This window comes from Podarcis raffonei, chromosome 6, assembly GCF_027172205.1.
Source record: "Podarcis raffonei isolate rPodRaf1 chromosome 6, rPodRaf1.pri, whole genome shotgun sequence".
Taxonomy (NCBI): Eukaryota; Metazoa; Chordata; class Lepidosauria; order Squamata; family Lacertidae; genus Podarcis; species Podarcis raffonei.
Genome location: NC_070607.1, coordinates 89,845,634 through 89,868,901, shown reverse-complemented (window position 1 = coordinate 89,868,901; position 23,268 = coordinate 89,845,634). Strand labels below are relative to the sequence as shown.

Sequence of the window (23,268 nt, the reverse complement as noted above, 5' to 3'; positions counted from 1 at the left end):
TCCCTGTGTTAAAGAGCTTGTAGTCTAAAAGCAAGACTGGAAAGAGAATGAGGACTGGGTGAAAGAGCAACATGGGGTTGTTGTGAACAAATGAATGCAGTGGCACAGAGTTAGACTTTGCTGCGCTTCAAGTCTTTTGTGTCGCTTGCTTTTTTTGCAAGAGCATCATAGAAAAGTTGTGTTTGAAGGAGGGGAGAGGTGGCTTTCCATTGTAGGTGAAGAAGAAGAGAGGTTCATGCTGGCGGGGGCGACAATAAAAAGCTGTAACAGCAACGGCAAGCTTTATTGGGGATGCTGCAAGCAGTGCCCCCAGCTTAGTGCTCTGATTTTGTGTTGGCTGTCAGGTTGCTCGCTGCTTAAAGTGTTGCTCAGTGCAGTTCTGCTACCCAACAGGGACAGGACTGGGAGTTGTAACATGCTTGATAGTGGAGATGACAGCAGATGCCTCCGGGCTAGAAATGTGAGTTCGGTTACCTGCGAAATGGCTGATTGCTGCACAATTCCAGAGGCTGTTGCATTGTGCTGTGGAAATAGGATCTCTTCCCTGCTGGGCGTGTGAGAAGGAAAAGGGACTTTTGTTTCCTGCAGTGAGTCACAACCGTGCTACCAAAACTACCAAAATAGAAATGGCCGGATAATCCTTCATAAATTGTGTAACATCCAGGCATAATTCAGGGGGTTGACTTTTGCCCCGAGAGGCCCAGTAGAATGGGCAAGCTTTGGGCTTCCAGATGTTGTTGATCTCCAGCTCCCATCCAGTGTTCGAAATTAGCCAGGTGCGTTTTGCTACTGGTGCATGTCCAATTGCAACTACATGGAGATTTCTGGGCGCCAGGTTGGCGACCACAGTTTAAAAACCTCTGCCTTGGTCCTTCATTAATTTCATTTCCACTATGTATGTCTCTCCATCTTGCATACTGGGACCAGTGAATTTAGAGCATGCTACAGATCAAGCAAGGGACGCGGGTGGTGCTGTGGGTTAAACCACAGAGCCTAGGACTTGCCGATCAGAAGGTCAGCGGTTTGAATCCCCGCAATGGGGTGAGCTCCCATTGTTCGGTCCCAGCTCCTGCCAAGCTTGCAGTTTGAAAGCACGTCAAAGTGCAAGGAGATAAATAGGCGGGAAGGTAAACGGCATTTCCGTGCGCTGCTCTGATTCGCCAGAAGCGGCTTAGCCATGCTGGCCACATGACCCAGAAGCTGTCTGCGGACAAACGCCGGCTCCCTCGGCCTATAGAGTGAGATGCGCACACAACCCCAGACTCATCCGTGACTGGACCTAATGGTCAGGGGTACCTTTACCTTTACAGATCAAGCAATGTAGTTGAGATCATAGAATTCTGGCATTGGAAGGGAACCCCAATGGTCATTTAGTCCAACTCCATGGTGAATAGACATTCCATTTTGGCAACCACAACCTAGGTTCAAGGTACCATTTGGCACCTAGCTTATATACCTGAGTTTCTAATACTGTTCCTATCAGTCCCAGACAGCAAGAACAGTATTTGGGTATGATGGTAGTTATGGTCCCTGTAACATCATAGCTCTCAGCGGCTAGGATTAAGCCTGTGTGGGATGACTCTTCTTATAACTGGGTATTGTTGGGGCTGTCGCCTGATTAAGGAAACCTCATTTGATTTGATATGATTCAATCTGCATATGAGCGAAACTGCCCCAGCAAGAAGTATTCTCTATGTGTGACTGTATAAAAGTAACCACTGCCAATCCATTATTCAGCTTTTGTCATTGGTGTGCATTTTGGTGGTTTTGTGATCAGATTCCTGCAATGGTGTGTGCTAGAAACTGAACACATAATACGTATCTGTCCCTTGAACTCTGTAAATCCTTTTGTTGCTGTTTCTTGACTTTAAACTGGCAGAGGAGCAAGCTCTGCTTCTTGAGTTCTGTAAAGGGGCCAGTTGCATCCGTTTCAGAGCTGTCTGCACCGTAATTCAGTGGCAGAGCACATTCTGTGCATGCAAAAGGTTCTGTCCCTGACATCTCCAGGCAGCGCTGGAGAAGATTCCTCTTGGAGATCCACTCTCAAAGTAGACAGTACTGAGCTAAATGGAACAGTAGTCTGAAATCTTTAGAAGGCAGCTCCCTACATACAACAGCAGCTGCTGCCACTCTAAATTATTGTGATGCTTGGTTTGGTCACTTAGCCAGCAGTATACCACATGTTGAAAAATCAGTCTTCAGTACTCGCTTCCAGGATCACCGCAATTGGAACTTGAGTGACCTCTTGGAGATAAAATGATTGTGCTTTATAAGTCATCTGTGTGATGTCTGAGGGCCACAAATACCCACCTTCCTTCTCTCAAATGAGTGGGAAGCTTGTAACGGATGGCCGTGAATGTGCTTTTATTTCTCAGAGATGGATATTTTTTTAAGCACTTTCTGGGGGTTTTCACAGCCCACTTCTTCTCAAAATGCCAAATATCTCCGCTTCCTGCCATGTGAAATAGGATGAAGTGCTTTTAAGCTGTCATGATTTGTAAAGAACTCTGAAAGAGACACAACTGCAATATTTGCTCAGAGCAAAATGCAAATGAAAAGGAGCCTATGTTTTGCCACTTCCCAGGTCCCATAATTTTGGAGGTGTTGATTTATGAGGTTTCCGCCTTTCTTACTCTGTAACAATTCAGGAATTGAGTTTTTCAATAATAATAATAATAAATCATAGGCATCAGTTGTAGCCTAGTTAGAGCTGATGAAGTGTAACAAAGGACGCTGCCTTATACCGATCTTTCCCTATGATCTTTCCCTAGATGTTTATTCTGTTATTACTATTATTATTATTATTAATCATTATGTTTGTATACCACCTTTCATCTGAAGATCACAGGGCAATTCACAGCAGAAAAATACAAAATGAGAACACAAAATACATAATAAAACAAAAACAAACCAATAACCCTCTTCCAATAAATATTTGAAAGCTCATATAATGTTAATCAGCCAAAGGCCTGGGTATAGAGAAATGTGTTTGCCTGGCACCCAAAGATATATAATGAAGGCACCAGGCAAACGCCAAAATGGAATGTCTAGTTGCCACAGTTGTGAAGAATATTCTTGTGTCATGAATGGTCCATGTCACCATTAAGGGGGGAAAAGGTTGGAATATATGTGGGCTGTCCCTGGGTCAAGTGACTTTTTCTTTTCTAAGTTCTCAAAGTTCTTAGCCCAGCTTAAGGTTGTCATCTGAACTAGCCAGATGTTTAACAGATAATCCATCACAGTCAATCCCAACATTTGAAAAATAAGACTTTAGAGCCATTTTGCCAAAAAAAAGAAAAGAAAAGAAAAAAGGGGGCAACTAGACATTCCGTTCTGGCAATGGTAACCTTGGTTTCAGGAGCCATTTGGAACCTAGCTTATATATCTGAGTTTCTAATACTCCCTGCCAAATATGTAACAGGAAGGGGTTCAAAAGGGTGGGTATTGCCACCAAAGGCCTGATTCCTGCAGCACTGGGAGTGGACCTCCTGATGTGATGAAATCTGAGGGAGGCCGTCTCCTGCAGAGCACAGTGATCAGTTGCAGATATATGGGGGTGAGGGATTTTTTTTTTATATGCCAATATGGGTACAATAATCCTAGCCTAACTCACAGGGTGGCATTTGCAAAACCTTTTCAGTAAGATTGTAGTATGTGAAGCTCTTTGCACGCTGTAAAACACAACACAAATGCTAAGTACTATGATTTGGGGGCCAGCTGTTCAGAAAGAGAAATTCCGCATCCCACTGGGACGGTTTGAGCCCCTTTCCACGATCCTCGACAGTTCTCTGGCTCGCAGCCAGGATGTCCAGCCCTAAATCATGGCTCTACAATCACACATAGTTTAGGTGTAAGGAGGAGATCTGCCAGTAATCTGTAATAAGGCGGAACAGAGATAAAAATAACCTGTGTTTAATTGGGTGGTGACATTGGTACAATGACTCAGCTATCAAGGAAGTTTTTGAGAAGGGAGGCTACGTGCATCTGCTGCCGTCTAAAGCATATGAGATCCAAAGCAGCAATTTTAAAGGCTCTTTGGCGATGGTTGGTTCAAACTAGTCAAGATCATGTTACAGGGAGGAGGATATTATTTTGCCTTTTGCTTTTAAAAGATCTTGCAGATATGTTTCTGTGAGACTTGATTGTCGCATGTTTCATCTGTAAGATGTTCATAACAGGAATGTGTTGATGATGGACCATCTAAGAGTACCTTCTGATTGCTGGGATTCTTGCAAAAAATACTGGACTAGCTAGATGAAGGCCTGATCCTGCCAAGCACTTAACACATATTTGAGCAGAAGTGTATTCTCCTTCCTGCTCGGTGCAGATTAGTTATGCCTTGGCTACTAAACTAAATGTGTATTTTTCGTTAATTTAAAACACAGCGGTGAACTGCAGGCAGTGCAAGATGATTGCACGACATAATTCCATAGCTCAGGGGCAGAGCATCTATGTTGCACACAGAAAGTTCCAGGTTCGATCCCCCGGCATCTCCATGTGCAGCACTGGCAATGACTGAGCTGGATAGGTCCATGGTCTGACTCGGGACAAGGCAAATACCTGTCTTCCTTCTTTGGGTTGGCTACAGCAAGGTCCTAGGTGCTCCAGTTTCCGCATGGGTGTCGTCAACCCACAACTGCTATTGTTGTTGCCTGCCTCCAGCAGAGAGCAAGAACAAGTCAAATAGGTGGTGGTAAAGATTCCTACAGGATAAGGCTTAATTTTAGAGTGGAGAGGAGGGGATGACATCACAAAGGGGATTATGTCCCTGGGAAAGAACTGCCTGTTCCAGTCTATGAAGTCGAAGTCCTTCTGTGACCTCCAGTGTGGCATTGTCCTTATGTCTCCACCCAACTATTTTTATTGCAACCTATCCACAGGGTTCTCATAACCCTGGCAGGGACAGACTCGGCCAGTTTTAATCTCCTGGTTAAAATGTTCAGAATACAGGCGTACTTTTAGAAGATTAGAGGAGGTTTGCTGGGTCATACGCAAGGCCTGTGTAGTCTAGCATCCTGTTCCCACAGTGGCCAACCACATGCCAGTGGGATGAATAAAGACCTAGGGAATATAAAGGCAACAAAGCTGGATTCAGCCTTGTTAGTGCTCTTCAGCAGAGAAACAGGCTGTATCCTGAAGTACATGTTGACTTAGGACTCAGACGCACAAACCTTTAGCCCAATATTCACATGCCCATCAGTCCCATGCATCTTATTGTTGTAGTTTAGTCGTTTAGTTGTGTCTGACTCTTCGTGACCCCATGGACCAGAGCAGGGCAAGCACTCCTGTCTTCCAATGCCTCCCGCAGTTTGGTCAAACTCATGTTCGTAGCTTCAAGAACACTGTCCAACCATCTTGTCCTCTGTCGTCCCCTGCATCTTATTAGAGGTGATAAAAAGTATGGTATTGTTGTTTTCACTTGTTTTCCTTCCTTCCCTCCTCCTCCTTCTTCTTCTTCTTCTTCTTCTTCTTTTACATTTTATGGTTCCTAGTGATGGTGATTCGTGATTAATACATGTTGATTATATATTTGCATTTCTTGACTCTATTTTATTTGCATTTCTAGGGATTTGGGTTGGGGTTGGTGACAACTTTGTAATATCATCAAGGGCTCAAGGAACTCAGATGTTTGGGAATCCCTGTGTATCTAGTATAGGATAATATTCAAAAATTACCCTACACAGTTAAATGTGGGTCATTTCAACCTGCAACGTTAAAGGTTATCATCTACTTCTAAAAGTTTGTATTTTAACAACATATTTTAAAGGTGTTTTATTTTGTGAGCTTCAACACTTCAGGCATGTTGCAGAGTTTATTTAACTATTCCTTTGACTGCTGGCATTCATTAATACATTCTGGCCCTTTTTGCTGTGCTTAAATCTGGAACTGTGTTCATTCTGTAACCTCCTTCTTAACAGTCCCATAAATATAACCAAAAGTTCAAGAACAGATGAAGATGATGTGGGCTGTTGTCTTTGATTATCAGAGCCTGTGGCCCAGTTCCTCCCTGTAGCCATCTCTTACTAAAGTCTTAATTCTTCATGAAACCTGACATCTATATCTAATGTACAATATGCCATTAAACTTGATGAGCGAAAGCTTCATTACAGATAGGGCTTTCCATGTCTTCAAATAAAAATCCCCGTTGATTTTTAATGCTTCACTTCCCAGAACTGCAGAGCCATAACCATGGTATATTGGCACCGTCGCCTGGTATTTAATTAATATATAGATACTACTTGAAATCCATGCTTCATCTTCCTGCCTCAGCCTTCTGGCATCTGCTTGTAAAAGACTATATAGATAGGCCATATTATTGCTGTAACAATATACCAGATTTTGACGGCCCTGTCACAAATGGGGATTTTTTGCAACAGGCATCTCTTAGGTTTACAGGATTTCACTTCTGAGGAGCCGTGTGTGTTTGTAATATATATTAATTCTTACTTAATCACAGAATTGTAGAGTTGGGAGGGACCACAAGGGTCATCTAGTCCACCCCCTGCAATTCTGGAATCTCAGCTGAAGCATCCATGACAGGTGGCCATCCAGCCTCTGCTTAAAAACCTCCAAGGAAGGAGACTTCACCACCGCCCAAGGGCGTCTGTTCCACTGTCGAAATCTCTTGGTGCTGCAGCAGCTGTGCTTTGAAACCGAGACCATATAACACCAGTCCTGAAAGATCTTCATTGGCTCCCGGTACGTTTCCGAGCACAATTCAAAGTGTTGGTGCTGACCTTTAAAGCCCTAAACGGCCTCAGTCCGGTATACCTGAAGGAGCGTGTCCATCCCCATCATCCAGCCTGGACACTGAGGTCCAGTCTCAAGGGCCTTCTGGTGGTTCCCTCACTGCAAGAAGTGAGGTTACAGGGAACCTGGCAGAGGGCCTTCTCAGTAGTAGCGCCCGCCCTGTGGAACGCCCTCCCATCAGATGTCAATGAAATATACAACTATTTTACTTTTAAAAGACAACGAAGGCAGCCCTGTTTAGGGAAGTTTTTAATGTCTGATGCTGTATTGTTTTTAATATTCGGTTGGAAGCCGCCTAGAGTGGCTGGGGAAACCCAGCCAGATAGGCGGGGTATTATTATTATTATTAATAATAATAATAATAATAATGTCTTTATACCAGATAGGAACCTTTGTTGTGTGGTTTTGACACCTGCTAACAACATTTTCGTTGAGGCAAGCCTACCCAGACATGTTGTTTTATTATTTGTGGGCCCAGGACTGCAATACTTCAAGGACTGCCTCTCCCCATATGAACCGACCTGGGCCCTGCGATCATCATCTGAGGCCTTTCTTCTTGTGCCCCCTCTGCAAGAGGTCCGGAGGGTGGGAACACGTGAACAGGCCTTTTCTGCAGTAGCTCCCCATTTGTGGAATGCTCTCCCCAGGGTGGCTTGTATAAAATGCAATGGCTGGAAAGGCATTGCATTCCAGCACTAACCCTACTCTTGCATGTTCAAGGCCACAATATCTTCTTAAGGACAGTTTCACCAGTACTGATCTAGGGAGTCCAGAGTTCCTCACAACCATCATTTGAAAAGCAAACAAACTACTCTTTTGAGCCACTGGGCTTCACCACTTGGAGCACAGCCACTGCCACTGCAGTGGCAGCATCCAACTTTATAAATATATATTTACATGATGTCGAATCCTATTCCATTTTCGCACCCTAGTCTTAAATGGCTGAAGACTAATATTCTGGACTGATGACCGAGGGTCACACCTTCAATTTCTATTCTGTGACAGTCAATAAAACACACAAGCTCCACGCACATTCTGTTTTCAGATGTGCACTCTTAAGGAGTGCCAGCAGCGTGGGTGGAAGCCCGAGGGCGGAAAACTGGTACACAGAGTAGACCTTGTGATTCTAGTAGTGTACGTTGGAATTGATTTGCCATGGATGGGCTTCTGTCAGGTGACTTGGCTGGCAACTCTTAGTGGGGAATCCTCAAATTTCTCAATGGCTTCTGTTGAATTTTAGGTTTCTGCGACTTTCCAGATTTTGCTCACTGTGATCCCATTTGCAAACACTTTTGAACTCTGACATAGTGATTTGTCACATACCAGGCTCATTGGTTGCCAGTATATTTTGTTGTGTGAATTTTGCGTGATTCGCCACATCCAGGGTTCTGTTTGCTGAATTTAGTTGACTAAACTCAGACCCATAGTTTGCAAGGGGGGGGGTTCTCTCTTTAAAAAGAAAACCCTAAACAAACCAGGTTGTTAGCAGTCTGTGGTATCCATGCTGCATGTATCTTGGTAAATCCCTTTTTGTAATAAGATATTTGGGGGAGCAGGTAGACCGCACAATAACCCCTAGTTTTGCTAGGTTTATGAATGCAAGTTGAATCTGAATATCCAAATACCTGGGACTTAACCAGTGCTGCAGATGGTGGCGCGGAAGTCAGAAAGGTTATCTGATCTGCTGTGTGTGCCTCATTTGGAGGAAGTCTCAGGTTTCACATGCTAACAAGGCACCGGGTTTCTCGAATCTTGCATCATGGTGGTGCCAACCAGCCTTAGAACACAACACAAATAGAAATAGGAATTATTAGCGTAATCAAAGGAGGACGTGTAGAGATGCTGAAATTTCATTCATTAATGAAACGATGATGGTGATTCACTCTTTCACATGGTTTTACTTCAATGAAATCTAGTGAGAAAGAAAGTGGGACGAGGATGTTTTGCTTTATTTGCAGTAGTTGTAGGTCACTGTGATTGTTTGGAGGAGGGGCTTTGGTTGCGGGCTGGCCCCCTTTTTGTATAAATATCCCTCCCTACACCACGTAATTACTATAGACTGCTCCCCAAGGATAAATATCCTGAAACAGATGTAAAACTTAACGAAACCTTGTGAAATATTCTAAAAACACAAGGTCATATCTTAAATGCCCATCTAATCTAGCTTTCGGGGAAGATTTCATTAGGGAGGGGGATATCCTCTTTAAACCAACAGACTGGAAAATACCAGCCTATTTGGGAAGATAAACAGATACTTTCAGTTGAAATAAAGCCAATCTCAGGCTTTCTTAGCTAGTTTGTTCAGAGTTACTTGCAAAAAAGAGCGAGGGAGGCAACCTCACTAGCACCTTCCGTGGAGATGCTTTTGTCCAGTGGTGAGAGATACTCCATTTTCTTATGCCAGTTTATGCAGCCAATGAAACTTTGACAGCTAGATCCATCTCCCTAATGACTTTCAACTTGGATTACAAAAGAGCTGGCCAGTTAGCTTTTGTGGGGGCGAAGCAAGGGATTAACAAGGATGCATATTCAGAACTGGAACGCTGGATAGCTCTCGCTATTTAGGATTCACTTCTGTGGCATGAAATCCCAAGTGCTGTAGGTGAGCTGGATCAGAATATCACAGCTGCCCTGTTGCAAAGTACTCCACATGGCTTTCAACAAGGAATAAAAATATAACATTCAGTAACAACAGAAACTATAAGTATAAATATAACAGAAAAACAATGGGGGGGGGAGGGGTCTTTTCCTAAACGCATTCTTTACACCTGCCTGATCGGCTAATCCCTAGATTCCCATTCTAGCTTGTAAAATTTCCTTGTAGGACCAACTTTTGCTAGATCATTGGCGTTATCTATTGTCCTATTTGCCTCATTCTTGCCCATGCCAGATTCCTAATTATTTCTTTGACTTGTCCCTAGATATGACTGCTTTTGGCAGCCCTTTATTCAGTAACATTAAAGCCTGACAGACAATGGTAGAGGGGTTGCATTTCATATTGCAGGAGTCCTGTGGAATTCCTTTATCCGCTTCTGAAGTGTTGGTCTTGGCATATCCCTATATATAAAGTTGGACACCTGGTGCTTTGCATTCTTCCAAGTTAAATACAGGCTGTACTAAAGAATCGTATCAGTAGCTGTGTGTAGCTGCTTTTTATTGCAGGTAGTGCTTGAAACTTGTGCTTTGTGTACTTTTCAAAGAGCATTGGAACCTAATTTTAGCCAGATGCACGCACTGGGGGCTGTGTGGGCTGTGAGTACAGCAGCAGTCCATTCTCCCTGTAGTCAAAGCGAGCTAAAAAGCGTCCCCTGGGGGAGCCAATCTGTATCTTTTTCTCCATATGCCTGGAGGGGTTTGATGGGCAGCTGTGTGCAATTCTGATCTCTGAATGAGCTCACTGCCTGCCCTTGTTGCATAGCAAAGGGATCAAGTTCCCACGAGTTGCCTTGGCCTCCAGCTAGGCTACCAATAAGAAAAACAAAACAAAACAAAAAGTACCAGCACTTTTCACCTTTGTTTTGGGTTTTGACCATGCTGGTTGTGTGTATTACAGAAAGGAATTGGCACTGGGTGAGATCTGCGCGTACTAAGATTCCCAACTTGCTTTTTTCCTTCAGATTTATAAAGGTAGTACCTGACTAAGGAAGGAGGCCTGAGTGACTTCATGGCCCTGCATCAAAAAAGCGGGCTGTTAATGCAAAATAAGCAGACACATGCAGATTATAAAAGTCACAGAGACCAACATTTCTCAGTGTTAAACTTTTATTGCCGAATATAAACATTCCTTGCATAGATGCCCTTGAGAGATTGTTTTCCCGTACACCACCATAATGCGATTGCCGAAGTTGAAGTACATGAACAAGACTTTTGAAAGTGTTCAACCCTTGTTCCTCTTGGCTTGTGTGCAAGTGGCAAAGGAAGTTGTTGACGGGATTCTGCTGTAGTAAAGGTAAAGGACCCCTGACAGTTATATCCAGTCACAGACGACTCTGGGGTTGCGACGCTCATCTCGCTTTACAGGCTAAAGAAGCCGGCGTTTGTCCAGACAGTTTTCCCAGGTCATGTGGCCAGCATGACTAAGCTGCTTCTGGCAAAACCAAAGCAGCGCACAGAAACACTGTTTACCTTCCCGCCAGAGAGGTACCTATTTATCTACTTGCACTTTGACGTGCTTTCGAACTGCTAGGTTGGCAGGAGCTGGGACTGAGCAATGGGCGCTCACCCCATCGCTTTAGATAAGCATTTAGTAATAAGGCTGCTAGCCACAAGGGTTATGTTCTACCTCCGCTGTATGCCTTTGGAGACCAGTTCCTGGGAATCACAGGTGGCAAGAATATCGTTGTACTCAGGTTCCGCTTTCAGGCTTCCTACAGGTATCTGATTGGTCTTTGTGAGAACAGGATGCTGGACGAGATGGACCTTCAGCCTGGCCCAGCAAATTATGATAGCAAATGACCACAAACTAGGCATAATCCTGCAGCTGGTACGTCATGGTGGCATCATTGGATTAACTGGTAAAACTTAAGAGCATTTCTCCCAGTAGTAAAGCAATCATATCAGTGCATAGTTGTTTTAGCATTGGCATGAACATGCAAGATTGCCGGACTGGTCTTGTCCAGCTTTCTCGATAGGCTTTGGGTTTTCTTAACTACTATTCTTTCAGTGGGTGTTAGTGATCAGATGCACAGCTTATTATATCCCAGTTGAGTTTGTGCCCTAAATCCACAGAACATTGCTGAGAAAATAGGCAGAGATAAGCCGACATAGTCCAGTGAACTATAAGCCAAGAGCTAATCCTGACACCATTGACCCAGTATATGGCCTGTTCTTGGGATAATTCCATTAGTCGATAAAATGAGGATTATGATTGCTATCTGTGAAACAGAGATCATGACAGATGATCGGGTGTGTTTGTGGTAACATACTATTTTGTTTTGTTTTTAAGTAGGCTTGTTGGACAAAAAAGTAAGTTTTCAAATGATGCCTTTAGAATTTCCCAAGACTGCAGTTCATAGAGTGCCAGGGATGATGGATAAACACCCATATTTGGAGAAAGAATTATACTGCAAAGATACATGTACAGTCTCATGTACAGTATCTATATATTAGATGTGCTAATCATTCTTAAACACCATTTTTTGTTGAATTGTCAGGGCATCTCTATATGTGTAAGATTGCAGAGCGAGAATAGTATTGGTAATTTAAGTACACAGGTGAATTTTGCAAATCAACTGTAATTGATTTTCCATGTGCATAGATATTTTGTGGTCTTACATGTTTAAGTTTTCACAAAGAGAAGGTTGCAAGCAGGGTGCATTTGATTTAAATCAAATTAATTTAAATCACTAGTCAGTAAGACTTGATTTAAATAATATTTTTTTACAGAAAGACTCATTCTTGCTGGTATATTTACATTTACAACCAGATGAAAGTTTAATTTTTGGAATACAGTAATAAATTTTCAGAGTAGTTTTTACAGTTTTATCAAAAATTACTGATTTCGTTATACTATTAGAAATACATAGAGCGATAATTATGACATTATTGTCAGGTTTAATAAGTGAACTGTTTATATTTGGTCAACCTTTCTGCTGTACTTTATCAGAAGGAGAAAAATAATCATTTCCTTAATAACAATTTAAACAATTTATTTAACTAAAACAATAACATTGCATATGTATCCATGTTTGTTAACTGATGTGGTTAAACAATTGAAAGAAAGACTAAGTTTTAGCACACATGAAAAACTTAAAACAAATCCTTATTTCCTGATGAATAGCCTTTGGACTATAATGTAACTTAAATAGAAAACTATCTCTAGAACTATTTTTTCTCCAAAAACATTTTATTTTAAAAATCCAATTTAATTTTTTAAAAAAATCTGTTTAAAATTTTAAAAACTGCTTCATTTTTTTTTTAATATATCAATGATTTTTATCTACCATTGTTGCAATCTGTAGGTAGAAGAGTCATAGAAGAGCCAGCGTGGTATAGTGGTTAAGAGCAGCGGACTCGTAATCTGGTGAACTGGGTTCGCGTCTCCGCTCCTCCACATGCAGCTGCTGGGTGACCTTGGGCTAGTCACACTTCTCTGAAGTCTCTCAGCCCCACTCACCTCACAGAGTGTTTGTTGTGGGGGAGGAAGGGAAAGGAGAATGTTAGCCGCTTTGAGACTCCTTCGGGTAGTGATAAAGCGGGATATCAAATCCAAACTCCTCCTCCTCCTCCTCTTCTTCTTCTTCTTCTTCTTCTTCTTCTTCTAGTTTGTTAGCAAAGCACCTGCTTTGTGTGCAGAAATTCATATTTCAGTTATTGGCATTTATAGGTAGGGCACGGGAAGATGCTAGAGACTCACTACCAGGTAGATGAGGGGTAGCCCACATGGTGCATCCCAAATGTTGCTTGACCCCAACTCCCACCATCTCAATCCAACATGTCCAATGGTCAGCGATAATGAGAGTTGCAGACCAGTTGTATCTGGAGGGCACCACAATGGCTATTCCTGCAGCACACAATACAGAGTTGGATGGGCCCATGGCCTGACTTGGTATAAGCCAGTTTCCTATATTCTTACATTTTCATCTGATGATTCACCGATAAAGTAGTGAATGCAAGCTAGCATTGGTGGGGCTGGTTTTAAGGATGCACTTGACTGACGTTCCTTTTCCAAGTTTCAGCCAAAGTCAGCACTTGCACCACAACTGATAGTTGTTGAGCTTGATGTGAAAATCCCCCGCAGTTCTTTCTTGGGCCCAGAGCTCATTGTAACCTTGAACAAATCCCATGGTGTCTCATCTTTGTTCAACTCCACTTGCTTTGCTAAAAATAATTGCCAAGCGAATTTTGTACGCAAGGTTGTAGAAATTAATTAAGGTTAGGTAAATGTTAGGTTAGGCTTATTAAACGTATTAATCTCTTCTCACAACAGAGCCCCCCCAAGCTGTCAAGGATATAATACAGTAGTTTCTAGCTCTGATCGAGATCTTGGCGAGAGGTGTGCAGTGATGAAAAGTGTCCTGTGTTCCTTTATGTGGGGTGTGTTCTCTGAAGCAGAGGTGCTTTGTCGCGAGAAAATTGTTCCAAGCTGTTTCCGTTTATTTATATTCTAAACTAAAAAGTTTGTGGAGAGGAACGTAAGATTTTTCCAGCTGCTTAACTTGCTTGCTTGTTCCTGAACAACATTTTGCCATCCTGTTGCAAGAGTGGCTGGAGGCAGTTGGAGGATGGATGGCGGCTAACAGATTGAGGTTGAATCCTGACAAGACAGAAGTACTGTTTTTGGGGGACAGGAGGTGGGCAGGTGTGGAGGATTCCCTGGTCCTGAATGGGGTAACTGTGCCCCTGAAGGACCAGGTGCGCAGCCTGAGAGTCATTTTGGACTCACAGCTGTCCATGGAGACACAGGTCAAATCCGTGTCCAGGGCAGCTGTTTACCAGCTCCATCTGGTATGCAGGCTGAGACCCTATCTGCCTGCAGACTGCCTCGCCAAAGTGGTGCATGCTCTGGTTATCTCCCGCTTGGACTACTGCAATGTGCTCTATGTGGGGCTAATTTTGAAGGTGACCCGGAAACTACAACTAATCCAAAACGCGGCAGCCAGACTGGTGACTGGGAGTGGCCTCCCAGACCATATAACACCGGTCTTGAAAGACCTACATTGGCTACCAGTATGTTTCCGAGCACAATTCAAAGTGTTGGTGCTGACCTTTAAAGCCCTAAACGGCCTCGGTCCAGTATATCTGAAGGAGCGTCTCCACCCCCATCGTTCTACCCAGACACTGAGGTCCAGCACTGAGGGCCTTCTGGCGGTTCCCTCACTGCGAGAAGCCAAGTTACAGGGAACCAGGCAGAGGGCCTTCTCGGTAGTGGTGCCCGCCCTGTGGAACGCCCTCCCACCAGATGTCAAAGAGAACAACTACTACCAGACTTTTAGAAGACATCTAAAGGCAGCCCTGTTTAGGAAAGCTTTTAATGTTTGATGTATCCCACCTTTACCAATTGAAATTAGAAATGGATTTTTATTTTTTTTACCAGAAAGTAAAAGCAACCAAGATCCACACCAGAGGAAGATCCCTTTGCAAATTCCCAGGATACTTGTTAAACACATTTGCTTTCTTTGCCCTTTTACTGCTGAAGGAACAGAATTTCCATTAGCTTGTTCTTAAGAGAAGGGCAGTGTTAGAAAGGACATTCCAAAAGGCTTTCCAAAACAGATGGTTTTCAAGTATAGTTGCACAGGATTTTAATAACTTGAACACAGCAAATGGATGTGGTGGCAGTAACTAATTGTGGAAATAGCTCCTTTGCAGCTTTCGTTCCAGAGACTAGTTTTTATGTAATTTCATATGCTAATTCGGAGGCTATCACTCTCAGTGCAGAGGCAAGATGGGAGTTATAATAAACCATTTCCAGGATGGATGGATGGATGGATGGATGGATGGGTGGGTGGGTGGATGAGTGGGTGGGTGGTTGTTTACAAGCAGCATTTAGTGCCATGAATTATATAGAGGAGAACAACTGACATGTTAGTTGCAAGGCACAAATAATTTCATTTTAGAAAGGCCTTGTCCTGAATAAGTGAGAAGGAAGGTTTGTAATTTGGATTTGCCATTGTATAGCAATTTACTGTTTTAAGATGGCTATAATTAAATATACCCTCTGGCGCTTGTTTCCCAGAACTGGATGTCTTAAGACCAAGCCACCACATGGTGGTGAAAACCTAATTTTTGGATTAACTGATAAGGAACCTGAGATGGATTAGCTGATAAGGAAAGGCAGGATTACCTGGCATCTTAAATAAGCCACAGAGGAGATGGTCACAGCCAGCTGAGATGTTTTGTGGTGGCATTAGTTATCTGGGGTTTCCAGAGTGTACAGGCTGCTTGCCCTGTTCATTTAAACTTATTGGATCTCTGAATGCTGTAATAGAGATGAGCTTCACATTGCACAGAAGGAAGTGACAGAAGTTTTAAGCTGCAGGTGGGAGACCCTGCTTTAGAATGCTTAGAGTTTTAATCAGCTAATAATTAATCAAGAGAGATTTAGAGTAGCACTATCCATAATTCGCTATGCGTGTTTTTGTTTTGTTTTGTTTTGTTTTTTGTTACATGTGGATGCATTTTTAAAAATCCACTAGCAGTATCTCTATTGGGGAGACATTCCAACCTTCATACTAAGTTTTTCTTGCAGGCAAGTCTTCTCTTCTTCTTTTTTACATAGAGGATTTTCAGAGCATGAGCCTGCAGTCCCATCTTCAGACCAGGAGAGTCACTTGCATGTAGAAGGTGCTGCCAACCCACACTTTTGTTTCAGTGCAGGCCCAGAATAAACCATTTTAGTATGGGTAAAGTTGGGGTGCTGTAAGCCTCCCCCTGTTCATGTTTGAGGAGGGGGAGCAGTAATCTCCAGCAACACCTGGCTTCCAGGAAGAGCACTGTGGCCAGGGCCAACTCAGTGAAGGACCAGATCACACAAACTGTGCTGCTGCCACACAGAAGCTGACTGGACTGGCCGTTCAGCACTGGCAGTGTGCTGCACCTCATAGCACACACTACTGCTGGCCACCTCACTCTGCCTAATGGTAGAGCCGGTCCTCACTCGCACACTACCATAGCTGCCTTGCCCAGCCTTAAAAGAAGTGGAATGAGGACAGCAGGCATGTTGTAAATAGTTGCTCTGCAAGCCTAGGCAAAATAATATATTGAGCCAATTTCTGATTGGGGTAAGGTAGGGATATATGAGCTGAACCCTTCATTGGCATGGTGGGTGGTTGTTTTTTGGTGGTTGTTTTCTTTTCTTTTTTTAAAAGATATTTATTGAAATTTTCCACTTTAATACATTAAAAAAATCAAAAAAGAAAAACAAAAAAGTTTAAAAACACATAGAGTTCACAATCCTTATTTTTCTATAACATATTTCCCTGACTTCCCCACACCTCCCCTTCTTATATTCCAATTCAAATTGTTAGTTCAGCAAGTTCTTATCCCTAATTTTTTACCTTTTTCTATTTAGTTCATTTTAAAAAAGCCAATTTTACCTTATAAACATCAATATTTATACGTCAGTACTCATTCTTAAAACCTTTTTCTAAAGTCGACCCAAATTCCCTTCCACGACTTCCCCAATCTTCATACAAATAACAAAACAGAATAAAAACAAAAACAGATTATAATTATGCACCTTTTGGATTCCCAAACTCCACCCCCCCTTTCCCGGTTTCAATCCCCAACAAATGTCCATCAGTCTTAAATCTACTATCAGCCTGGAGATCTCATGTCCGAGGCTCTTAATTCTCTCTCAATTCCTCTCTGCCGGTTTTTTTGATGGTCCTTAATATTAAACACCAGATCTTGGAGAAGCTCTAGCCCAATGGGATCCATGTTTCTTCCAGCCAGACCTCCAAGTAGAGCCCGAATCTTGTTTCTTACTCCTTTCAAGTCCAAATATCCCCAAAGCTCCAACTTCCACCTTAATCAGATTTGTAATCCTTGGATCTTCAGATCTCCACATAAGGAGATCTCTCCATTCTTCAATCTCCAATTCAAACCAGATTTTCAACATCAAGTTCTTATTTTCCTTTCTAGCCATCATGTCAGGCCTCTGGCTCTCCTTTGTCATCTGCAGCATTACAGCTCCTCCTTCCTTTTCCTCAGGAACAACATATATCTCTTTCTCCACACTCTCAAAGCTCTCAAGTTTCTCTTCTTGTCCAGCTGCATGGACTTCCTGAGTCAAGTCCTTATCAAATTCAATGAGTTTATTTACTGTTAAATCCAGAGTTGCAACATTTGTAGCCAAAACATCAATTTGGCCTTGTAACTTTCCCAAGAGAACAAAAACTCTGTCCAATTTAGCTTGTATTTTCCCTCCTTCAGCCATTCTTGTAATGTCCCAAAACCCCCTCTAGAGGGATTTTGGTTACTTAATATTCCTTCCAGTTCAAATCCAAAAGTCAAGTTAGTTTGTATCAGTTCTTCCTTGTTTTCAACAAATTATAACCAAACTGTAACAAATATAACCAGCAGAGACAACAGAAACAAAGCTCTCTTTTTCAGTCTTGACAGCTAATTTGACAGCTGTCAAACTCTTCAATACCTCTTCAACAGGCTCTCTAGCGGATCACTCCCGGGTCTGGGGGGGTGGCACTTCAGCTCCCAAAATTAGCTCTTATCCTCCAGTAAGATTTCTTATACTGCCAAATCGTGAAATTAATGTCTTTTACCCAATAAAAAAGAAAAGATTCTCTCGACCTTAATTAGCAGGTCCTTGCTTTAGATTATTTACAAGACGGGGAGACGGACTTCCTGTTTGCGCCTTCCCCGATCGTGCCTAATTCAAAAAATTTTTTCTTTGCAAATCCAATTTCCGTACTTCTCACGGGTTGTTGCTTTAAAGTCCAATTACTCACAAGAAGAAGTCAGCGCTCTCTGGCCATGGCAATGCGGCTTCACTCCGCAGGAGAAGCAGTCAACTTTCAGCACCGCGCCGCTCACCCCGTCCCCCGTTCCGAAGCCTTTAAAAAGGCTCCTTCGCAGGTCGGGGGGGCGCAAATGGTGCCCGCCAAGTCACCAGGTTCACAGGCTTCACCGCCTGTGATTTTTAAGGGTCCCCGCGTCGCCGCAGCGGGAAGACCCAAATCCTGCGGAGCCGATTCCCTCCGGAGCTCGGAGGGAATCTGCCATTCGCCGATGGCGCTAACCCGGAAGTCCTCGTTTTTTTGGTGGTTGTTTTCTACCCATGACCAAAAATATTCAGAGTTTCTACGAACGACCCTTGGAAATTCCTCAGCAGATCCGTATGAAAGGTGTTCCCTGAAAGTTGAAAGCAACAGCTTGGGAAAGCTTGCATGCCGGGCCACTGTTGTGCTTGAGACGGCTTGCTGATCTCAGAGACCATGAACTAATATTGTTCGCTCTTCGTGGTGTTGTGCATTTTTGCAGAAGGCGTTTTATCTCCCAGCGCTGCTCTCTAGAGTTTTTAGAAGACATAGTGGAATGTGCCAGTGTGCGAAGGTACTTGTTCAAAAGCAGCATTAACCTTCTCTTGTTGCATGCATTGCAAGTCCTTTCCCTCCTGCACCCTTTTCCAAGACAAATTCCTCAGGTCCTGCATGTGTACTCATTCCGACTCCGACATGTGCATCCTTTTTATTACCCTTTTAATTTGCATTTTGCCCGGATCTTACTCGCATTTCCCCCTACCCTCTTAAATCGTAGAACCAAGCACGTATCTGGATCACCAAGACATAAAGGCTTGAAGAAGATCCACTTCATCAAGAATATGAGGCAGTATGACACAAGGAACAGCAGGTAACTATTCTGCAACTGAAGGAATCCCTATCCACCTTGCAGTTAAATTATGGCAAATGGCTCTACACTAGCTGTGGCCTATATGTTCACGAGTGACCATGTTTGGTGCAAAACACCTTGATGTGAAAACCTTTGTAACGGGGGATTATGGGTGGCATTCATCTAAATCAGCGCTACCCAAACTTGGGTTCTTCAGCTGTTGTTGGACTACAACTCCCATCATCCCTAGCTGATGGGTCAGAGATGATGGGAATTGTAGTCCAAAAACAGCTGGAGACCTAAGTTTGGGAAACACTGACAAATCTTACTCTGAGTAAAAACGGAGATTTTTTTAAATAAAATTATTGATATTGAAAATTTTACAGTACAGTAGATTAGAGTAAATGATGAAGAAATTAGAGAGGAAAAATGGGGGAAAGGAAGATGAAGAAAAACAAGAGAATACATTATATAATAGCAATAACAAAGTGTCATTAAAATGTAATTAGGATTACAAAAATATATAATATATACATAGATAGATAGACTTATTGTATTCCTGTATGCGTTGATTCATGAGTCACTATGGTTTTAATAAATCAAAGGAAGCCATATTTTTGTCTTTCCAACGTATCAGTATTAATCTTTTTGCAGATGTAAGGGAGAGGCCATTTATGTTGACCATTTGTTAAGCCCCATATATTAGGAATATAGTTTAAGGTGATGTTATCTTCTGAAATTTTTAACTCACTGAATTTAATGGACTTAGTTGCGCTCGTTAATTCCAATGGGCCTACTCTCAAGTAAAACTATCTGACACCACAGCACCACGTAGCCAGCTGGGTTGGGCTAGGCAGTGCCATCATGGAGCTCACATTCAGTGCCTATGCTTCTTTCTCATCTCTGCCCAATAGGTAGTTAATATTTCTGTGCCCTATTGGAGCATGTACTTGGGGGACTGGTAGAAAACTCATGGCTAATGGGAAAGTTAGAGCAAAATGCACTTGGTTTTCAAGATAGTTTCCTAGGTCATTTTATTCTTACGTGGGAATAATCTCTGTGAAAACAGATGTAGTGTTGCTTCAAAAGCAGGCTTCCCCAACCTGATGCCCTCCAGATGTTGTGGACTAAACCACCAAGAATGTAGTCAAAAACATATGGGTCGCTAGGGCTAAGAATTACTTTTAAGAGAGTGCTTCATATTCTGTTTATTTTATTTGTATTTTTGGTAGCAGTTCTTTAATTGTATTATGAAAATCTTTACTGAAAATATTGTTTATTTGTGTGTGTTTTTTAAAGGAAGGTTTCCCGAAATGTGGCTGTTGGGCTAAAAAAAGCAAGGAGAAAATGGCTAAGTTGTGTATGTGTGTGTTACAAAGTTAGGTTCTCACCGGTCCCAGAGAGCTCTTCTAACTCAAGATAGGAAGGCTAGATATGAATGCAATTTATTTTCCATGATTCACTGTACCCTGTCTGTGTTTCTTTTTAGGATAGTATTAATTTGTGCTAAACGAAGTTTGTGTGTGGCTTTTTCTATCATGCCCTATGGGGAGAATTTTCGGATCAGGTGAGTAGCTGCTATTTTTGTCAGACCGATAACTTTCAGTTAGTTATTTGTTTATTATTACATTCGGATCCCCACTTTTTCTCCAAGGAGCTTAAGGTAATATTCATGGTGCTTCTCCATTTTATCCTCGCAATATCCCTGTGAGGTCGGTTGGCCTAAGAGACAGTGACTGGCCCAAGGCAACCCAGCTAGCTTCATGGCTGGGTGAAGATTTGAACCCTGGTTTCCCTTCTATTTCCTTATGTTCTGTGGTTTTTACTGATCCTCTAACATCATCACTGGTTTGTGTTTATGTCGCTTTTCCAGAAAACTGGGCCCCAAGTGGTTCACAATGTGCCAAAGAAACGAGAAGTTCAACAGTCCTAAACACATTGGAAACAATTATAAACCATAATATCAACACAAGCACAAAAACAATCAGTGTAAAACAATACAAATAGCCTAACTTAACAGTTTAAAGTGAACACTGTATGAAACAATACAAATTCCATCAATATGATTTAATTTAAGTAACCAAAACTGGGAAGAAGATAAAATAAAGCAAATAGGGGAAAAAAAGAATGGTGGCATTGAAGGCAATGTCATTTATTTCATGATTATCGTTTGCTTTTCACCATTTATTTCCTATAAATCGTTTTCTGAGCTCTGCCTGAAAAACTGGTGTATGAATACTGTAAATAAAAATTACACATTTGGTTTCACTAGTGGGTTGTTTTTCAAAAGGGTGTCAGCGTAAGCAGACATTTACTTTCCAGCTCTTTGAGCATGTCCTACTTATAACCGATAAAAGTGTTCCAGTTCTCCTCTGCATATATCTAACGCTTAATCAGGCCTGGCCAAACACAGAACAAACAGAACACGATTTCTGTTGTCACTCAAGCACATATGCATAGCACACTGAAGAAGGAAACGGATATTTTTATGACAGAACTTGACATACAGATGTGCCTGCCATAAATAGACTATGGGAAACTTTCTTTCCAGCTCAGTGGGAACATTGCAAGGTCACTCAAAAGAGCATTTGCTGAAAACTAGATGAATGATAGGGGTGGGGTGGGGGATTTGAAACAAGGCGAGGTATCGGATAGTGCAGTTATAAATCCCAGAAGACTGTCAAACATGTCATCTGGCAGCTACTGATGGATAATTTAGGAAAGGAATACATTTTTCTGTATATTTTATATACCTAGCTAGTAAGACTTAAATACACATGCCTACTTCAGATACATGTGCGCATTAAGATGATAAACAGTATGTTTGGGTATCTCTTCAAAACTTGGAGTTGCCTGAATTTTTTAGCCCTGAAATCCCAAGGTCATTGATGTGTTGCTTATGTCTGAAACTGATTTGTACATAACCATTGAACACATTCAATCCATTGTTGGCTTCGGATTTAAAGAGCCTATAAATGGATTAGCAAGCACAAGAAAATTTATTTTGCACAGATTTATTTTTTTTTAAAAAAAAAGGTCAAGGACAGAGTAGACAAAGTAGGCAAATGGGTTCCCACAGCTGGATTCATATCCATGTGGATTTTGCAATACGTAGTTGAAGCTCACGGTCTTCTCCCTGAGAATCCCATGTACCCCCAGAATTGCAGTTCAGGGATCGCGTCCAAAACCAGCAATAATGGGTTCAGAATTCTGTGTCCAATCATGGGAATTCCTTGCAAAGTCGAGCTCTCTCTCTCTCTGTGTAAATAAAGTATGAATTACCCTCGAGTTAAATTACTTTAAAAATAGGAAGATCTCAGGGCCATTGCTTGCATCCCCTTTGCTGGTTCAGTGAGTTTTTATGTCTTGAGCCTTTTAAGAACAAATGTTTATGGCAGCAGAGAAGACGTGGGAATTGGCCTCCTAATCTCTAGCTGTGTTGAGGGGCTTGTTTTTATTTTGTTTGTTTTTTGTGGTTGTTTTTTTTACTACGGAGCTAGGATGAGAAGAAACAGCTTTAATTCCTGTCTTGCCAATTCTGCCCTTAACAGTGAACTGAGAATAGAGGGGCAGAAGCAGAGACATCCTTCTGGTGGCGTTTCAGTCTCTACGGAGATGGTGCTAGGAATGGAAGGGGTCGAGCTAGGAGCTGATGGCAAGGTAAGGAGCCCGTTGGCGAACGGTGGATCTCTTTGCTTGTTCTTGGAAGTTGTGGGGCTTCATCAGTTCCGATACAAAAATCAAGAGCGAGCCTGGTGGTTTAAGCCCACATGTGCCGTTCATGGTTGCTCATACATCCTCCCACGGATCCTTCAGCTCTCTCTTGACGCAATTCAGACATACTCTTTTGACTTCTTCTGATACTGTTTGGGCTGGGGTAGTCAACACGGCACCCACACAAGCTGTTGGACTCCCATCAGCCCCAAGCAGCACAGCCAATGAGCCCCATTCTCTGAACGAGAGATCTGGAGAAAGTAGCAGAATATCTGAGCAATGCCATGAAACTACGTTGTCATAAGACTTGGGTGGTACTTTAACTTCCTGGTCCTGTATAGTTTGATCTCAAAGCGTCTCCTCCTGTGAGCAGATGCCAATTCTCTGTTTCGATTCATGTATTCTTATTTTCTTTGTATGCCAATAAAGGTTGATTGAACTGATTAGGGCTAATGGGTTAGAGGACGGCAGCAATTGAAAGGAAGCCTATTGGCAACCTCTGGTCTAGATGTTTGG

At 42.4% G+C, this 23,268-nt stretch overlaps 1 protein-coding gene across 1 annotated transcript in view; it reads left to right on the top strand.

Annotated features, from left to right (window-relative positions):
- The window catches only part of CABLES2 (Cdk5 and Abl enzyme substrate 2), a 51,109-nt gene that overhangs the window by 16,046 nt on the left and 11,795 nt on the right, over positions 1-23,268 (top strand). Inside the window, exons 2-4 of the mRNA XM_053394451.1 lie at positions 18,967-19,059; positions 20,528-20,605; positions 22,590-22,698. Of these exons, the coding sequence (XP_053250426.1) occupies positions 18,967-19,059; positions 20,528-20,605; positions 22,590-22,698 (280 nt within the window). The remainder of the gene's footprint in view (positions 1-18,966; positions 19,060-20,527; positions 20,606-22,589; positions 22,699-23,268) is intronic.